This window comes from Lynx canadensis, chromosome B1, assembly GCF_007474595.2.
Source record: "Lynx canadensis isolate LIC74 chromosome B1, mLynCan4.pri.v2, whole genome shotgun sequence".
Classification (NCBI taxonomy): domain Eukaryota; kingdom Metazoa; phylum Chordata; class Mammalia; order Carnivora; family Felidae; genus Lynx; species Lynx canadensis.
The window spans coordinates 203,497,442-203,513,758 of record NC_044306.2 but is presented as its reverse complement, the minus strand read 5'-3'; the positions used below and the strand labels follow the sequence as shown (position 1 = coordinate 203,513,758).

Genomic DNA, 16,317 nt, shown 5'->3' with positions numbered 1-16,317 from the left:
TGGGCCTGGGTTCCCAGCCTTTGCCCCCTGCCCGGAATGGCCCTGCTCCTGCTGCTGCTGCTGGTGCCCTGCGGGGCCCAGCCCCAGGCTGGCAGGGTGAGCACTGAGCCCGTGGCACGGTGGCCGTGGCCTCCCTGTGCCCACCCTGGGTCCTGGGGCCGGGGTGGGCTGTGGAACGTGGGAGGGCTCCAACTTGGTGAAAGCTGGCCTTCGGCGGGTGAGGTGGCATGCTGGCTGGCCTAGGGGGCCTGGGGGCCTGGGAATCTGACCTGCTGGGCCCCCGCCCGGGGGCATCAGGGCCACTGCCTTGTCTTTGGGTCCCACTGTTTGGGGACTGGGTGGGGGACCTCTCAGGGCCTCACGGCTGCTCTTTAATCCCCCAGAACAGAAGGCAGGGGTGCCCCAGCCTGGGCAGATGCCGAGCCCGCCCTGTCTAACCCTGTGGGCTCGGCAGGAGGGAAGGGGATGGGGCCGGGCTGAGGAACTCAGGACGGCCAGTGTCCCCTTGGTTTCTCCTCTAAAACTTGAGAGCCGCCATGTGGAAACCAGGCCGGGGACTGCGACCGGCCCAGCCAGCAGGGCCTGAGTGTGAGGGGCGCCCATCCCACCCCGACGCGATCTCAGCCCTCTTTGCCCTTCCCAGAACCTTACAGAACCCCCAGAACCTAACGCCACAGTGACCCCGGGGACCCCCACGGCCCCCATAACCTCGGTGACCCCTGTGACCCTGGCCACGAGTGCTCCAGAGACACAGGGACCCCGTGGTAGGGGGCTGAGCCCCCCGCCCAGGGCTCCCTCCAGCAGCAGCCCTGGGAGCCCAGGTGGGTCAGGAGACCTCCCGGAGGTGGGAGGCTGCACCTGGATGGGCGGGCTGGGAGGGGCGCGGGGGACTGCTGGAGAGTGGGGTGTGCGGTGTGGGGTCAGGAGGTGCCCAGCACGGGAGCCCCTCGACCCCTCTCGCCTCCCCCTGCAGTGCTCACAGAGGACGGGCAGCCCTGTAGTTTCCCCTTCCGCTACGGTGGCCGTATGCTGCACACCTGCACCTCGGAGGGGAGCGCCCACAGGAAGTGGTGGGTCGCCGCTGGGGACAAGGCCCGCATGCACAGACCGTCCGTCTCCCCTCCTCCCGGTCCCCACGGCCCCTTGTCCAATCCGGAGACCCTCCCGCCCTCCACACCCCGCCCCCAGACAGCCTGGCACACGGCAGGTGTAGGGAACGAGCCCCAGGGCGGTCAGAGGGGCCACCCTATGGGCATCACACTGGGGCGGGCTGATCCCCGGCCCGGGGGACCCAGGTGCCTCCTCTCCCCCAGGTGCGCCACCACTCACAACTATGACCGCGACAGGGCCTGGGGCTACTGTGCGCAGGCCTCAGCGCCCAGAGAGGGCCCAGGTGGGTGCCCAGGGAACGGGGTGGGGGCCCCTGAGCCCAGGCTAGGAGGGGGCTGGGGGCGGTGAGCGCAGGGGAGCATTATTAGGGCAACGTGCCGATGGGGCAGGGGCCGAGGGGACAGAGCTGACCTGGAACTGGGGGCTTGCTTGGAGTACGTGAGGGGACTTTGGGGTTGACCCCGCTGCAGCCCTGGGGGGCTGGGAGAGGACAGAGGAGTCATCAGCCCAGGGGCCTGCAGGAGTGCGGAAGGTGGGACCCCTCCCAGACAGGACCCTGCCTTCTCGGAGCCACGGTGCTGCCTCAGTCATTGCTGGGACCAAGGCGCCCCCTGGTGGTGTGGCTGAACCATGCGGCTGCACAGTCAGAGTCCTGGACAGAAAGGAGGGCCCATAGGGTCGACGGGGCACAAGGGTCCCAGGGCACACAGGTGGGGACGGTGCTGTCTGACGGGACACCGGTACAGGGCCAGAGGCCCGCTTGCCCAGGGTCTGAGTGCTGGGCAGGGGTGCTGGGAGACGGGGGAAGGTCTACGCCCCTTCCCGGGACAAGGGCACCCAAGGAACCCAGAAGGGGCACCTTTAAGGTGGTGGGTCCGATGAAGGCCCCGCAGTCCTTGGCAAACAGAGAGGGTCACAGGGTTTGGGGTACACCTGCCCCCTACACCTCCCCCCGTCCCCCCAGCTGCCCTGGATCCCTGTGCCTCTGGCCCATGCCTCAACGGGGGCTCATGCTCCAACACCCAGGACCCCGAGTCCTACCACTGCACCTGCCCCATGGCTTTCACAGGCAAGAACTGTGGCACAGGTGAGCAGGGCCACCGGGGCTTCTGGCGGTGGGAGGGTGGCCGCCCGGGTGCAGTGGGGTGCAGGGCACTCTGCGACCCCCAGAGAGATGCTTCGATGAGACGCGCTATGAGCACTTGGAGGCGGGCGATCGCTGGGCCCGAGTGAGCCAGGGCCGAGTGGAGCAGTGTGAGTGTGCGGGGGGCCAGATCCGCTGCGAGGGCACCCGCCACACAGGTAGGCCGCGGCAGGGGGCGGGGCTCGCCGGGTCCCCCAGCGACAGCGCCCTCAAGGCCTGAGGCCTAGCTTCTGAGCCCTCCCCCCCAGCTTGCCTGAGCAGCCCGTGCCTGAACGGGGGCACCTGCCACCTGATCGTGGCCACCGGGACCACCGTATGCGCCTGCCCCCCGGGCCACACTGGGCGGCTCTGCAACATCGGTGAGTGCGTCCGCCTGCGGCCTGCGCCCCGGGGCCCGGCGTCGAGGTGACGCGGCCTGGGGCCCCGGGCTCATCGCCCACCGTGCTGCCCACAGTGCCCAGCCAGCACTGCTTCGTGGGGAGCGGTGCCGAGTACCGAGGCGTGGCCAGCACGGCGGCCTCGGGTCTCAGCTGCCTGGCCTGGAACTCCGACCTGCTGTACCAGGAGCTGCATGTGGACTCGGTGGGCGCCGCGGCCCTGCTCGGCCTGGGCCCCCACGCCTACTGCCGGTCAGCACTGGCCTGCCCCACCCCCGACCACCTCATGCGACGTGGGTGGGGTCTGTCCTGCGGCAGAGGTCAGGCCCACGGGGGCCAGGGCCACTATGTCCACCCCCAAGCGGAACGCTGCTGGGGAGGGGGCGTCAGGGGCCCCACCCTGCCGGGTCCTCCCACCCCCCTCACCGCCCGCCCACCCGCCTCTCCACGCGCCAGAAACCCAGACAAGGACCAGAGGCCCTGGTGCTACGTGGTGAAGGACAGCGCGCTCTCCTGGGAGTACTGCCGCCTGGACGCCTGCGGTGCGCGAGGGTGGAGACCCCCGTGGGCCTCCCTGCTCCCCTCCCGCGCCTGGCCTCCCCTCGTTGGAGGACCACTGCCCCGTCTGGCAGATGGGGACACTGAGGCTCACTGGAGCAGGGCGCGGCCAAGGTCATGCGGCCAGGGGTCAGAGCAGGTCCCCTGGGGTGGCTCCCACTCAGCCTCAACGGGGCCCCCGACGGCCCCCAGAGACAGGGAAGTGCCGAGCAGGGGTGCATAGTGTGGGCAGGGGGTCCAGCGGGCACCCTTGGGAGTGGGCAGGGGGCCCCGTGCCCCAGGGCCGTCTGACCCTCCTGGGCTCCCAGGTCCCAGGCTGCTGGGAGGGACAGGAACACCTGCCAGGTTCCCTCCCACCTTGGTTCCCACAAAACCCTGTGATTGGGTGTCATTTCCCCTTCCTGCAGAGGAGGAGAGCTGGGTGCCTGTGAGGGCAGAGCTGGGCTGAGCCCTGGACCCTCTTCCCGATGAGCTGCCTGGGGTGGGCTGGGAGGCGGGGGGAACCGCCTGGGGGCCTGAGGATGGCAGCCGGGACCCATTCTGGCCCGGGGTGTGCGACCCAGTGACCTGTGCTCCCAGAATCCCTGGCCAGAATTAACCCCCTACCCGCCGAGGTCCTGCTGAGCCAGCCTGAGCCTGCCTCCACGGGACACCAGACCTGTGGCAAGAGGCACAAGAAGAGGAGCTTCCTCCGGCCACGCATCATTGGTGGCTCGTCCTCACTGCCCGGCTCCCACCCCTGGCTGGCCGCCATCTACATCGGGAACGACTTCTGCGCGGGGAGTCTTGTCCACACCTGCTGGGTGGTGTCTGCGGCCCACTGCTTCTCCAACAGGTGGGCGCCTCTGGCCAGGACCCCCCACTCCATGCTTCATCCCATCCACCGGTCCCCCTCCCACCATCTACACTCCGCCCTCCCGGCCGCCCTGCCACCGTCCATCCACACCTCTGTGCTCGCCAGCTGCCGCCCATGTGCCCGTCCACCCTTCACCCCCCATCCTCCCACCTACCCGTCTGCCTGTCCTCACCCACTTGACGTCGCCCGTCGCTCAAGTGCCCCCACGTTTCCCCACCTGCCCGTGTAACCCCCACGTCCGGCCCCTCATCTGACCGTCGCCCCACTGACCCAGGAGGGACTCGGCAATCAGCCCGGGGCAGGGCTTGGAAGCTGCAGAGACCAGCCCCCCCCCCCCTGCGCCCCGGGGAGCCCCGGCAGTCCTGCGTCGGGGGTGGGGCGGGGCGGCTCTCGGAGGAGTGGCCAGGTGCCGAGAGGGCGGTGGGCGGGGCCGTCCTCTGTGAAGATCCCGCCCCTCTCCGACCCAGACCCCGCCCACCCCGCCTCCCTCCGGGCCGCGGAGGCCTCGCCCACTCAGTGAGCCTGCAGGCGGGCTGGGGCTCCGGCCCGCCACTTGGGCAGTGGGGGTCCAGGGCGTGGGGCCCACCGGCACACACCGGAGGAGCGGGAAAGACCAGCCCCTCCCCAGCTTCCACCCGCTGTGATGGGGACAAGGTTCCCCATCTGGGGTTCCAGACTGGGAGGCTCCCCCCTGGGGGGAGGCCAGTGGGAGGGGATGGGCCTGACGGTGGCATCCCGGGGATTAGGGGCTGCGGGAGGTCTGGGGGCTTTGTCAGTGTGAGAGTCTGGCACTGAGCCCCCCTCAGTCAGCCAGGGACCATGGCACGGGTGGGGGGCAGTGGGCTCAAGTCAGGCGAGGGTTTAAGAGGCTGGGGCAGGGGGTGCGCCTGGGTGGCTCAGTCGGTTGAGCCTCCGGCTTCCGCTCAGGTCAGGACCTCATGGTTTGTGGGTTTCGAGCCCCGTGTGGGGCTCTATGCTGACAGCTCAGATCCTAGAGCCTGGTCCGGATTCTGTGTCTTCCTCTCTCTCTGCACCTCCCTCGCTCATGCTCTGTCTCTCAGCAATATGATCAATGTTAAAAAAAAAAAAAAAAAAAAAGAAAGAGGCTGGGGCAGGAGAGCAGGGGCCCACTCCTCCCATCCATGGCAGGGCTGGGGAGGGGCCAGGCAGGGGCAGTGAGGTAGACAGGGGTGTTAGAGGGGGGTTCCTGGACTCCCAGGTGCCCCTCAGGAGGGGCATGCTCCTTTAGCAAAGGGCAGAACCTGGCACCCAGAGCTGGCAGACAGCCCGCTCCTCCCTGCCCTGCACTTGGGCCAGCCCGGTCCTCCTCCTGTCCCTGGAGGCCTGGGGGCTCCAAGCCCTCAGTTCACTGGCCATCCACCCTGAGAGCCCACCTGAGCAAGACCCAAGAATGGCCATCTCTGGCCCTGGATTGGGTTGATGGCCTTGTCCAGAGGCCAGGCACCCAGCCCTACTGTGTGCTGAGCATCTGGCTGGCTGCCCACGGCACAGGAGCCCGTCTTCCAGAAGGGCCTACGGCCTGGGACAGCCTAGTGGCCAAGGTCCCACAGTGGCCTGGAGCTGGAGTCCAAGGCAGGAGGGCCAAGCCAGCATGAGAGCTAACCGCTTCCACAGGAGATGGGAAAACAGAGGCCCAGAGAGGGGACCGAGAAGCTGACCATGGGGGCCCAGGGCTGTGCCCAGCAGGAGTGAGGGGCTGTATCTGGGGGTCCCCACAGGCTAGATAGAAGCTGGGTCAGGGCTACCAGGCAGGGCTGGGGTCTCCACCCACTCAGGCCCCGATCAGCACAGCCCCCATGCCCCCGTCTGCATGAGGTTCCCAGAATTACTAAAGGTTGTGTGTGTGTGTGTGTGTGTGTGTGTGTGGCCAGAGCCCAGCCCTCTCCTGCCCCTGCTCAGCCCCCCAAGGGCTGCAGGGGGCCTGCACAGTCCTGGATCTCCAGGACGCTTGAGCCATCATGGGTCATGGGGAGAGCCAACCTCCGGGGCCTGAGGGGAGGGCCCGGGTCCTGCTGTCACCAGCCGTGTCGCACAGCCCCCGCAGGGAAAGTGTCTTAGTGGTCCTAGGCCAACACTTCTTCAACCAGACAACAGACGTAACGCAGACGTTTGGCATCGAGAAGTACATCCCTTACCCCATGTACTCAGTGTTCAACCCCAGTGACCATGACCTGGGTAAGTGAGGCTTGGGGCTCGTTGGGGTGCAACAGGCCAGAGCCAGGAGAGGGGCAGGGGTAGGCACGAGGCCGACCTGGGGAGAGGGGCATGGAGAGAGGGGGAGGGGAAGGAGGGGGGAGGGGAGGGGAGTCGGGCGCCGGGCAGCGAGGGTGCCCGGGACGGCAGAGTGGCCTTGGCCTGGTGGGAGGAGGACCCGGGTCTCCCAGTGCACAGCCCCTCCGTCTCTAGCACCACCCTCTGTCCGGCAGGGCCCCCCCCCCCCCCGCCGTGCCCCAGGCTGACCTCTGGTCTCTCTCCTGCCCAGTCCTGATCCGGCTGAAGAAGAAGGGGGACCGCTGTGCCGTCCGCTCCCAGTTTGTCCAGCCCATCTGCCTGCCTGAGCCCAGCAGCCCCTTCCCCGCCGGACACAAGTGCCAGATCGCTGGCTGGGGCCACCAGGATGAGAGTGAGTGGGGGCGGGAGCATCGTGGCCAGGGGTGTGGTGGCCCGTCCCCGCGAGCCTCACCCAGCCTGAGGGCACCTGTCCGCAGACGTGAGTGGCTACTCCAGCTCCCTGCGGGAGGCGCTGGTCCCCCTGGTGGCAGACCACAAGTGCAGCAGCCCCGAGGTGTATGGGGCCGACATCAGCCCCCACATGCTGTGCGCTGGCTACTTCGACTGCAAGTCTGACGCCTGCCAGGTGAGCCAGGGCTCTCAAGGATGCCGGCCCCCCGCCCCGGGTTGGGGGGGGGGAGCTCAGAGCCGAAAGGGACCTTGACTTGAAGAGCCGGCAGGGGAGCCGGGCAGAGAGTGCCCCTCCCAGTCAGTGGCCCGCACCCCCAGGCTGGGCGCCCACTACTTCTGGAGGCTGTCCCTGTCCCAGCCGGCGGGGAGGAGCCCCTCCCACATGATGGGGAGGCTGAGGCCCAGGGAGGGGCAGGGTCTCAAAGCCTGGACGTGTCCCAGGTGCCCGGCCACGGGTGGGCACGTGACACTAAAGGCCAAGTCCCTTTTCGTCCAGAGTTCCTCCAAGTGGGCTCAGTCGATCAGCCCGTCCCCAGAGCTGATTTATCGAGGGCTCCACGGGCACTGTCTTGTTTAGGCTACACGTCAACCCCGAGACGGAGGAACAGCTTTACTTGCCACTTTATAGACGGACAAACTGAGGCTCAGAGAGGTCCTGTCACTCTTCCCAGGTCACACAGCTCAGAAGCGGCAGGGTGGGGGGGCCTTGACACTGGCCCACATGATCGGACGAGCACCTTTGGGGGAAGTCAGGATGGGTTTCTGCACGAGGGGGCATTTGCACTTATTTGGAGGACTGAATAGGAGTCTGCCGGGTGGCTGGGAGGGCATTTCAAGGGGGGGACTGAGCCTGAGCCAGAACACGGGGACCCCCCCCCCCCCCCCGCCTGGTCCGTGCAGGGCGCGTGCTGGCGGGCCGGCTCGGGAGCCCGAGTGAGGAGCTCACTGCTGGGCGTGGGGCTGAGAGGGATCCATGGCACGGGTGCGGTCACAGCGGCCCTGGAACCCGGTGACCCCGTGTCTAGGAGGCTGGGGGAGGGGGGACAGTGCTCCACCTGAAGCACCCTTGTCTTCTGTCCCCCACGCGGCAGCAAGTCTGCATCGGGAGCTCCCGGGAGTCCTCACCACAGGCTTTCTCGGGGCTGGGGCTCGGGAGGCGGGAGCGGGAGCACCTCTGTGCTGCTGAGGGGCTGAGCCGGCCTGCCTCTGCTGCAGGGGGACTCGGGCGGGCCCCTGGCCTGTGAGAAGAACGGCCTGGCCTACCTGTACGGCATCATCAGCTGGGGCGACGGCTGTGGGAGGCTTAACAAACCTGGCGTCTACACCCGTGTGGCCAATTACGTGGACTGGATCAACGACCGGATCCGGCCCCCTAAGCGGCCTGCGGATCCCTCCTGAGGCACCCCACCCCTGGCGTGGCCGTCCCGCCCCTCACCGTTCCCGAACTCCTGCAATAAAGATGTCTCCGCGAACCTGGCCCACGCTGCCCGTGCCTCTGCCCCCGGCTCAGCCCTCCGTCCCGGGCCTTGACCCCCGGCCCACGTCTGTAGATGGCGTGGCTGAGGGCCAGGGCTCCCGGAGCCAGGGCCCCACCTTCCTTTGCTCAGTGGAGAAGGGAGCCTGCAACCCCCCGGGAGGGGTCTGGCCCCAAGACCTGGGTGTGGGGGGGGGGGTCAGGGCAGGGGACTTAGTCTGGAGCCTGTCCAGAGCCCGAGCTGTCTCTAGCCGCCCCACTCAGGCCACCCCCAGGCAGGTAGGGCTGGGGCCCAGGCACCCCACGTTGTCCCAGGGCGGAGTCCAAGCCAAATAGTGCACGGGACCTTAAGACTTACGACAGTTCGTTTGAAATGGCTGCTGGCCCTCATTTTCCTTCAAGAGGGCAACCTGACCGCAGCCGTCCCCAGGGGGAAGGCCAGGGACTCCCTCTGAGGGAGACCAGCAGGCCCAGAGACCGCCAAGGGCGCCCAGGGCAGTGGGCCACTACTGCCAGGTACCTCCAGGAGCCAAGCTCCTGCAGCAGCTGGCCAGGACACCTTGGGGAAGGATGCACAGATGCTGGGAAGAGCCCAGGATTCCAGGCAGAGAGAGAGAGAGCGGCAGCTGCAAAGGTCCTGAGGCAGGGGACGTGGCTTGTCTGAATCAAAATAAGGAAGTGTGGTTGGAGACCAGAGGAGGCAGGGGTGGGGGGCTGCTGTGGGCTGCAGTGAGGTACGGGGTGTGCCCTGGGGTCCCTGACGGGGCTTCGGCAGGGTGGACACGCAAAGACCTCTGTGGCCAGGGGGAGAGACCTGGGTGTGGGGGCAGGACAGAGGGGAGCTGCCGCCATAGCCCTGGTGCCCAGCAGCGCGTGCCTCAGGGAGCCGGGGGGCCCTGGTCTCGGGGAGAGGCCGGGGGATGGCCCCACATTCAGTGCCTCCACACGGTCCTCCGCGCAGTCCCCACCCACCTCTCCTGCTCCTCGACCCCCAAAGCCTCTTTCTCCCCTGTCGTCTCCACAGCCCCCGCCTTGGACCACGTCTCACCACCTCTCTCTGAAGTGACAGGCCAGGGCTTTCTGAATGTCACTGCCCTCCTACCTCGGAACCTCCCCTAATCCCTGTGGCCTGACCCCACCTACCTCCCGCCCCTCTTCTGTCCCCGCCCCGCCCCCCAGTCCGTGCTCTGGCCACTCTGGCCTCCCTCTGTCCATGCAACTGACCGGAGCCCTCACTCATGCTGTTCCCACTGCTTCTAGAATGTTCTCTCCCAGGCCACCCCTCCCCCTTTCACTCGGTGGAGCTCAGGTTACTCGTGGAGGCTGCTCCTGAGAGGCCAGGCTAGTTGGGTCCTGCCCCAGTCGTTCCCGTCCTCACGTGTGCACGTGGGTGCAGAGGACATGGGCTTTGCCAGCCGCCTCTGCTCTTAGCCTGTGTCGGGACCGCGTCCCGAGGCTAGGCGGATACAGCGGGAACAAAGGCAGCTTTGTCTTCCTCCTGTGACCCGGTCCGGCGCTCGGCCTCTTGCTGACATTGGTTTGCCAGCGATCCGTTCCCGTACCGAGAGAGGAAGACGCCCCAGAGTCCCCTTCCCTGAGACTTCTCGCACTAAGCTCTCATTTGCCCAAATGGGGCCCCAAGGGCACACGTAGCTGCAGAGGAGGCTGGGACGGCAGGGGACTGGGTTGTCATGACCGGATCAGACACATCACGATGGGCACGCACCGCTCCAAGCAAGACCAGAGAAGAGAGCCCGGTCCTGAGCCCCGGTCCCTCTCCCCACGGCCCCTCCAGCTGGCCGAAGCGCCCTGCTGAAGCCCCCACGTGTTGGTCCCAGCCCAGGGCGCGGAGTCTGGTTGCCGTCGCCACAGGAGCTCCAAGCGTGGGGAATGTGGGGCCTCCGGCAGCCTGTGCTTGGCTCCGCCCCACCATAACCCCCCGCCCCTTCTTCCCTGTGGGTGTTAGCCTGGATCTGTTAAAGAGGTGGCTCTCGATTATAGACTGTCTAGCACGAGGCCGACCTTGCATTTCTGGAGGGCACCGTGCTGAGTCAGAGCGAGGCAGCATCGATTTCCCTGGCTCCCTCCTTTTGGGGCCACCTCGATGTTCTAAGTTGAACTGTGTCCTCCTAACACTCATATGTTGAAGTCCTAACCCCCAGGACCTCAGAATGTGATCTTATTTGGAGGGAGGGTCTTTACAGAGGTGATCAATCAGAAGTGAGGTCACCAGGGTGGGCCCTGATCCAGTATGACTGTGCCCCTAGAAGGAGGGGAAACGTGGACACACACACACACACACACACACACACAGAAGTGCCACAGTGGAAGATGGCCTTCGACAGGCCGAGGGCAGAGGCTTGGGGCAGGCCCTCCTTCACAGCCCCAGAAGGAACCAGCCCTGACGATTATCTCGATCTTGGACTCTGGGCTCCAGAACCGTGAGACCATTGATTTCTGCTCTTTCAGCCCTGTCTCTGGCACCTTGTCCTGGGACCCTAGAGGACAGACACACCCAGATCCCTTGACTGAAGGTCACCGCTCCTTGCAAAGATGGGAATGACCGTCGCCTTCGCCTTCGTGGATCGGTGACCTCCTCCTCTGGCCTAGAGGCGGTATCGACCCCACCCCACCCCCGTCCAGCCCTGGGCCACCGCGTTACCCTTGGTGGCTCCCCTCCAACACCACCTGTCCGATTATCCTAATGCTGTGACAGCCTGTTGGGACCCACACTGCCTTACTTTTTACAAGCTTTTTGGGATTTACTCTCATTTTTTTTTTTTTTTTAGGACTTTATTATGCTTCTGAGTGAGATCGGCCTTTCTTACACTCCTTGACTCACACAATGACTTCAGGAGTATCCCTTCTTTTATCGTCCCCTGGAGGACTCTGGAATGATCTATCTTTGAAAGTTTGGTAGAATCCTGCATAAAATTCCCTGGGTCCAGAGTTTTCTTTACTACTGGTTCGGTATGTCACTAGTTGCTGCCCTGAGGATTCTGTTTTTTCTTGCACCAGTTATAGGAGGCCGCACTTTTATGAATTTGTCTGTCTAAATTGTCACATTTGTTGCCGTGGAGTTGCTGATGGTGTCCCCCGTCACTTAATCTCAGACGGACCAGAGCCCTGACTTTGTGTCAGCCACCTCCTGGCCTCCCGCGCTGCGGTCGAGAAATCTGCTTTACATCAATTGTTCTTTCATAAGGACCCTCCGTCCTCTGGTGGCTTTTAGGACGCCCTTCTCTCCGACGTGGGGCTCCTCCCTGTCTCCTACCTTGCTTGCTGTCTGTTGGAACCTCACTCAGCTTGAAGGTGGCTGGCACCCTGCCTGGGTGGTGACTCAGGGATCCAGCCTCCTTGTATCTGGAGCTTCCGGTGTCCGGTGAGGCTTGGAGTCCACCCCCAGACACTTTTTCTGTGTCACCGCTGACCTCGAAACTCAGGGTCCTGATCCGACAGTCATGTACTGAGCTCACCATTCTGTGGGCTGGTAACTTGGCGTGGGCGGGGCTGGCCCGTACTCTGGGCGGGGCTGACCAGTTTTCTAGGAGGGGCTGGCTGGTTCTCTGGGCGGGGCTGGTGAGGGCGGAGCTAGCTGGTTCTCTGGGCGGGACTGGCCACCTGGCGTGGGCGGGGCTGGCCGGTTCTCTGGGTGGGGCTGACCAGTTTTCTGGGAGGGGCTGGGTGACTCTCTGGGCGGGGTTGGTGTGGGCGGAGCTAGCCGGTTCTCTGGGTGGGGCTGACCAGTTTTCTGGGCGGGGCTGACCAGTTTTCTGGGAGGGGCTGGGTGGTTCTCTGGGTGGGGTTAGTGTGGGCGGAGCTGGCTGGTTCTCTGGGCGGGGCTGGCAACCTGGCATGGGCGGGGCTGGCCGGTTCTCTGGGTGGGGCTGACCAGTTTTCTGGGAGGGGCTGGGTGGTTCTCTGGGCGGGGTTAGTGTGGGCGGAGCTGGCTGGTTCTCTGGGCGGGGCTGGCAACCTGGCATGGGCGGGGCTGCCCGGTTCTCTGGGCGGGGGCTGCCTCATTCTCACAGCTGGAGGCATCAGTGAGCCTTGGGCTATTCTGCTTCTGGGAGTCACCTGGCTGTTGGCTCCTGCCATGGGGTGACTAGGCCACATGTCGCTCCTCATCCAGTGGGTCAGCCTGGACTTGTTCGCGTGGTGGAGGCTGGGCTCCAAAAGAAAGAGGAGCGGATGTGAGCATTTCCATTGTGCTTCATTCGTCCAAGCCGGCCATATTCCAGGTGGACAGACGGATTCCAACCTCAGTGGGAGGACGTACACGGTCACACTTCCAGGGTGCGGGTGTGGTGGGAGGAGTCACTGCAGCCATTTGTTCACACGATCTCCCACATTGTCTGTCCCAGCTCAGACTGCCACCTGCTAGGTAGGGCTTAGACAACAGGAACTTACTTCTCACAGTTCTGGAGGCTGAAGTCCTAGGTCAAGGTCCGTCAGGGCCGGTTTCTAGTGAGGCCTCCTTTCCAGGCTGCAGAGGCCACCTTCCCGCTCCGCGTGTGCTCTGAGAGAGGGGACATTGCTGTGTCTCTCCCTCTGCTGGGAAGGCCACAGTCCTGTGGGATCGGGACCCCACCCTTATGATCTCATTTAACCTTAACTGCTTCCGTAAAGACCGTATCTCCAAGTACAGCCACGTGGGGGGTTCGGGCTTCAACCCAAGTGTTTTGGGGGACGTGATTCAGCCATGACACACACCCCCTCATTGTGGGGTGAATGTAGAGTGTGGGAGATGGTGCCAGGTGCCCTCGGCTGGGCCTGGAAGTGGGGCGCATCTCTTCTGCCCAGACTCCACTGGCCAGGACCCCTTCGTACAGCCCCACCTATCCGCAAGGAGCGGGTAGACACAGGGCACGGTGTTTGCCCCTGTCAGGTGGTTCCGAGCCCCTGGAGATCCCAGATGAGGCAGCCCGGCCCTGGTCCCGATCGTCGCTGTGCGTTTGTGAACCCATGATCATTTTCAAAGACCCTCACACACACAGTCTCACGTAGGGGCTCATCATCATGATATGAGGCAAGAAGGGGAAACGGAGACCAGAGAGGTCACGTGACGGTTAAAGTTCGTTTGGGTGGTGAGTGAGTGGCAGGTGCAGTGTCTGGAGCCAGGTCCTGTGGCCCAAGTCTGTGGCAGTGGCAGTGGCAGTGGCAGTGTCCCTGGCCGTGACGTCCAGCAGCAGCACCCCCGGCCGTGTGGTCAGTCAGGGATGACCACACGTCATTAACGTCACTAGCGGCCATGGGGTTCTTGGGAGGGGCCAGCCGTGCCCCGTGGCCGTGAGTCCAGCTGTGTGGTGGTGCTGGGCCGGGGCGGCATCTGGTGTTAGGAACGTGGCTGTGCTTCCCTACCGCCCTGCCTCCCAAAGCTCCTGCTGGCTCTGCAGCCTGCCCTGGGTTCTACTAGAGGCCTGACATTCTTCCAGCAAATTCCTTCCTGCTCCAGCGGCCAGAGTCAGTTTCACCCAGCAACCGGGGCTGGAGCAGCTGAAGAAACTGTCTCAGTCCCCTTGGACTGCTGTACCAGAATGCCACAGGCCAGGGGGCTGTTTCTCACAGTGCTGAGGCCAGGAGTCTGAGACGAGGGCGCAGGCAGTGTCGGGTTCTGGCGAGAGCCGCTTCCTGGCTGCGGAGGGCCACCTTCTTGCTACGCGCTCACGCAGCGGGGAGAGACCATCTCCTCGCGTCTCTTCTTACAAGGACACTGTAAGGACACTACAGAGCTTCCCCAACTTACGATGAGCTTGCCGTGGAAATACTAGAAGTCCAAAAGGCACTGAATACGTCTCCCTAGCGAACGTGGTGGCTCAGCCTGGCCTGCCTGTCCCAGGACACTCACATCAGCCCACAGTGGGGCAAAATCATCCAGCACAAAGTCTGTGTTATAACAGTGTCGACCATCTCCCGTGCCTCATTGAAAGCGAAAAGGGTTCTGTGGGTGTAGACGGTGGTCAGTGCACCGATTGTTCCCCCTGGTGACTGGGTGGCTGGCCGGGAGCGGCCGGCCAGGGGCCTCGGGCCTTACAGACTGTGCCTCACAGACCGCTAGCCCGGGAAAAGATCCAAAGTCAAAATCTGAAGTACAGCTTCTACGGGATGTGGATTGCTTTCCCCCTGTCCTGGAGTCGAAAAATCCTAAGTCGAACCATCTGTAATTGGGTCACGGGAGCTCTACCCTCGTGACCTAATCGTGTGCCAAAGGCCCGACCTCCTAGCTCCGTCCCACCGAGCGGGGGTTTGATCTTCAACACGTGAATCTGGGGGGCCGCGAACATGCGGACCGCGGCAGGAACGGAGGAGCAGAGAGGCCCGAAGTCTGGGAGTAGGAGCCGGGCAGGAAGCTCTCCCCCCTTCTGCAGCCCCGGCGGCCACGTGGAGGGGAGGAGGCTGTCTGTCCTGCTCCAGCCCGCATTTTCCGGCCGGTGCGGGAGCAGGTGCAGCTGCCAGGCAGGGCAGGAGCCTGGGTCTCGGCCAGCGCTTGGGAATGCAGCAGGGCCCTGCCCCTCCCTGCAGGGATGACCGAGTGCCAGGCGCCTGGGGCGGCGGATGCGTTGCTGGCCACAGCCCCCAGCCGCCATCCGGCTCCACGCCGGCTGTCCCACGCCGGCCCCTGGGGGCCTGAGAAGTGTGGGGGCATGAATGGGGCTCTGTGGCTAGGCAACTGCTCCACAGAGGGCGGCTGCTGGCTGCACAGGGGATGTGGGGGTGGGGGAGCCGGGGGACGTGGGAGAAACAGAGCCGCTTCGGGGCCTGGTGTGACCCTGCTGCACATCGGGCCCCAGCCAGACGGCACCCCCGCATCCCATTCGAGCCCGTGGCCCGCCGGGGACCCACCCTGTCAGGTCCCCAGGGGCAGCGGGAGCGTGTGCCCAAAGGGGGTGAGCCTGGCTCTCTGCACCCGGCATGGCCGCTGCTCGGTGGGGACTCCGAACCAGGGCTTGCCAGGCCCTCCCCGCCGCTCCCCCCTCGGCTACAGACTCTGCTGACCGGCTCAGTCCTGGTCATGAGACCCCCTGCCCACCGCTCTGACATTAGAGCCCCCTCAGTGAGAGGCCCTAGCCCGAAGGGCCTGCACAGGGCGAAGGCTCGCATACATGCCCCACAAACGCCGGCCTCCCTGCCCGTGCCGATTGGAGTCAACGGAACAGTGTTTATTCCTCCCCACCCTCCCTGCCAGAACATAAACTCCCTGAGGCTGGGAACACTCTGCGTTTCCTTGCTTTCCCAGGGCACTGCCCCGTCCCCTCTGCTGCTGTCCCCCTCATCCTGTGATGCTCCTGGAGGCATGGGCATTGGAAGCCATCTTAGAAATGGGGGCAGATGTCCAAAGTGTAGGCCTGCCGAGCCCCCCAAACTCCCTGGGCTCTGGAAGAACCAGGGGCAGCTGGACAGGGTTTACAGGGTGGAGGAGGAAAAATCCAGAAGCTCAGAGCACCCCCCCCCCCACCTCCTGCTGTGAAGGGGGCTCCTGGTGGGTCTCCCACGGAGCAGTAGAGCCGGGTGTGGGGGAGACCACGCACAGAGACCCGGACCCCGCCCCCCCACCCCCCACAGCAATCCAGCAATCCCACCTGCACTGGGGTCCATGCCGCCAGGGGACTTGAATGGACTCCCCCTCCACTACCCTGCCTGGGAGAGGCGAGGGGGCTGGAGGGCCGGGGGGCGAGGCGGCCTCCTAGGCCCCAGTCGTCCCAGGTCAGTGGGTTGTCAGGGGTGTCTGGTGACAGCCCTGGGGCGGTGGGAGGGGCAGGTGCCGGAGGGTGAAGCCAGGTGGGGGGAAGACGCCCCGTGGACGTGTCTCCAGTTGCCAGGTCGTGGCCTCTGCTTTTGGACGGGAAGCCGCCCCCACCCCCACCCCCACCCCGCGCCCCCATCCGGGCGGTGGGGGCGCGGCGTCCGACCCAGGCGGCCGGGTTCCGGAGGGCGGGGCCGCAGGTGGCCGCAGGTGCCCCGCGGGGCCGGCGGCGCAGGGGGAGACCGGCGCCCCGCCCGCGCCCCGCCCCCGCCGGCCCGCCCCCGCCGCCCTGCGCTCGGCCCGCCCGGAGCTATTTTGAAAGTGACCCTGGGCCGGGCGGCCGCGGGGCGG

The 16,317-nt window shown here is 65.4% G+C and overlaps 1 protein-coding gene across 2 annotated transcripts; it reads left to right on the top strand.

Moving 5' to 3' along the window:
• HGFAC (HGF activator) lies at window positions 1-8,224 on the top strand. Of its 2 annotated transcripts, XM_030314305.1 has the most exons (14): window positions 1-96; window positions 644-821; window positions 974-1,070; window positions 1,314-1,393; window positions 2,075-2,197; window positions 2,281-2,412; window positions 2,503-2,613; window positions 2,709-2,883; window positions 3,088-3,173; window positions 3,769-4,024; window positions 6,102-6,241; window positions 6,549-6,689; window positions 6,775-6,923; window positions 7,964-8,224. In XM_030314305.1, exons 1-14 carry the CDS (start codon window positions 37-39, stop codon window positions 8,144-8,146), a joined length of 1,911 nt encoding a protein of 636 aa, XP_030170165.1. In that variant the 5' UTR covers window positions 1-36; the 3' UTR covers window positions 8,147-8,224. The 2 variants fall into 2 exon arrangements, with proteins under 2 accessions (XP_030170165.1, XP_030170166.1); XM_030314306.1 differs by lacking the exon at window positions 2,281-2,412.
• Window positions 8,225-16,317: the final 8,093 nt, after the last annotated feature.